At 38.5% G+C, this 3,044-nt stretch overlaps 1 protein-coding gene across 1 annotated transcript in view; it reads left to right on the forward strand.

The window, feature by feature from the left end:
• The first annotated feature begins 144 nt into the window (after positions 1–144).
• The window catches only part of ptcd2 (pentatricopeptide repeat domain 2), a 53,010-nt gene continuing 50,110 nt past the window's right edge, over positions 145–3,044 (forward strand). Inside the window, exon 1 of the mRNA XM_028805659.2 lies at positions 145–291. Coding sequence (XP_028661492.2) covers positions 180–291 — 112 coding nt within the window. The 5' untranslated portion in view covers positions 145–179. The remainder of the gene's footprint in view (positions 292–3,044) is intronic.

Here is a 3,044-nt window from a genome sequence, read left to right on the forward strand (position 1 = left end):
ATAATTTTCACGAACAGTTCTCTCCAAAATATAAAATAAAAGTTTCTTGATATTGTATTAAGACTAAATTTAAAATGATCGCTTCAATGATAATATCTATAATAATTCTCATATTAAAAATTATCCCTTCATAAAAACAGCCATGCCTCCTTTTCACAAGTGGTACGTCCAAAGTCAGAATGGCGTTCAGATTGTCAGTATGCCGCATTAAAGGCTTGTTTGATAGTCGTCAAATAAATGGCTTGAATTTATTGTTTAAAAACTGGGATTGCTGGAGATGCCAGCTTGGAGGTAAGTGCTTTAATTATAGCTATTCTGTATCTTTCGTAAAAGAAAGAATTCATAGAGTACAAGTGTGTGGGTAAAGTTACAGTAGGGTCAAACTTCTACTGCGTTTGGCATTCTTGTAGAAACGATTATTGGAATGTTTCAGAAACGAACACATGTTGAATTGATCCTGCTCAGTAGAATCGGTGATAATTTAGTCGTTATTGCTGCTATTTAGTAGAAATATGAACATCATTCGCCTACAAATAATGTCCTCTCTCCTAATTGTATATCCATTCTGTCGTGGCATGGGTATGATCGTCATTTGTTTGTTATTAGACATTCTTATGACCTTTGTACAGTATATTGAATTCTTTAGTTCAGTATTAACTCAAAGCACATGTTCATTATTTTAAATGGGTACACTGGTTTCCACATCCTAAAGACTTGCAGTTGTACTGTAACAGGATTGCAGTTGCCATCCATTGTTAACCTCCGCGTGTTACTCAGTTAAGTTTATCTCAGTGGTAGTAGGTGCAAAAAGAGAACCATCCGCAAGTAGAAATGCAATCCATCATAGGTAAGGGTGACCATATTGTAGGACCAGTGATGAGTGACAAAATGGATTGTCTTTGTACTTTACATGTGTTTTTTAGGTAGCTTGCTATCCTTAGAAGCACTACTCACTGTTGCAGCACTGCTGGCTTGTAATTTTTATATGCACCCTGCTGCTGACTCTGAAGCTGTTCATTTACATGATGGGATGCCTGCTCATACTATGGGTAACTCATCCCTGCCTGTGGCAACTCGTTCGTGTAGTTACCTAGTCCTTCTTCCGAACTCCCTGCCCCCAGCAACCACTTCTAAATCCTTGGAATAGTGAGGTAGTCTTCATTTCCATTGCAGTTGTATGGTAGGTGACAAAAGCACAGCAGTGAATGTTGAGTGCTGTGTTCTCATGTGGTGCAGCAGAAATGTTAAACCCCGCACTTCTGTGCAGCGATCTGGGGCCTCATGTATAAATGGTGCGTACGCACAAAAATGTTGTGCAAGCCTGTTTCCACGCTGAAATAGATAGATACTTTATTAATCTCAAGGGGAAATACACATATCGCGATGTATAAAACATAAACTTGCCATAAAGCCATGCACATTTTCACGGTAGCTCCAACCCTGGCGTACGCAATTTCTCTGCTTGGTTTTGCAAACTGTCAGCACCCATCGTTAAAGCAGTGCTACTGTTCCAGTGTGGTTTCCCTTTCTTTTTTAGATCCACATCCCTGACGCAGCTTTCTAAATACACTGAAATTAACCGCATATTGTTCATTAGTTTAAGGCATCTGATTGTAATTAACCTGTAACAATATAATGGTCCATGGAATGGCCAAACTATTCCAAATACCATAGCTGCTTTAGCGTTGTTACTCTCACTGCACCTTCTTCTTCTACTTTCAGCTGCTCCCATTAGGGGTTGCCACAGCAGATCATCTTTTTCCATATAACTCTCACTGCACCACTCGGAGCAGCTGATCGGAAAGAGAATTATCGGTTTACAGAATCAAGCACACGCTGCCTCAGCCATTCGCTCTTTGAACTGCTCTCATCCGACAAACGCTTCAGAGCCTTTCCTGTACGGACCTCACAGTTCAGAAACAGTTTCATCCCAAGAACTATAAACGCACTCAGTCAATCCATCAAGTGCTCCTTATAGAACTGTTTGTACTTGCAAGTACAATTACCTCACTGTAAACTTGTGATAGTTATAATATTGCACAACATGCTCCACTTTAAAGTGCATATTTACATATGATGACAATATCATTTTTAAGATTAAATGCAGCAAAAAATGTTTATTACATTATACAGATAAAATGTTAATGTAATTTAAATAATCTATATTGTTAATAATTAAACATGAGGACACGGTGTCGCAGTGCTAGCGACGAGCTGGTGCCCCGATTATTCCTGTCTCGCGCTGTATTCTTGCTGGGGCTGGCACGACACTGGAAAGATAGATGGATAGAATAATTAAACATGTACTGTGAAGATATTTCAATGTTCCTTAAAAGTTTTGAAGAATCTGCGTTCTAAGCTTACAGATGGCTTAACATCTATTACAGAGCTGGTTGTGTGGCGATTGGTTACTTGGAGAAAGAAAAGGAAGGACAGGAATTGGGGGTTAGTATGTTTGAAAGAGACAGTACTGCTGCAGTAAATTATTTCATCAAAGGTCGCGTACGGCGCAGCAAGCATCGTGCATGAGGCAGTCTCTGGACAGGGCTCCAACTTGTCACTATCACTGTGCCACTGTGTTCCCATGTTTAATAACATACTTTAATTCCTATCATCATGAAAATGATATCAAGTATACATCTCAGTATTTTAATTATTCAGAGAGCTGTAATATTACGAATGTAATGGATTCTGTGTCCTGTCGGAGGAAGAGAAAGGCCGTTTAAGAAGAAGCATGTAGTGATTCACACACACAGAGCACATAGAATAACACATACAAAACAAAGCATTTAACATGCTACTTTAGTTACGATGGCATTTGAGAAACTAGTAAATTAAACGATTTAAAGATGAAGTTTGTGATGTTCTACTTTAATGACAAAATAAACTACGTGATTGAAGTGGAAATTTCGAGATTAAAGTTGGCATTTCAAGCTTTTTTTTCCACTGTGTCCCTATTTTTTTTTTTTCTTTTCTCTGTACCCAAATAAGCTTTCATATGATACTCAGACTCACCTTTTCATGGTGACTTTGATATCTGACCA

This window comes from Erpetoichthys calabaricus, chromosome 7 (genome assembly GCF_900747795.2).
Source record: "Erpetoichthys calabaricus chromosome 7, fErpCal1.3, whole genome shotgun sequence".
Taxonomy (NCBI): Eukaryota; Metazoa; Chordata; class Cladistia; order Polypteriformes; family Polypteridae; genus Erpetoichthys; species Erpetoichthys calabaricus.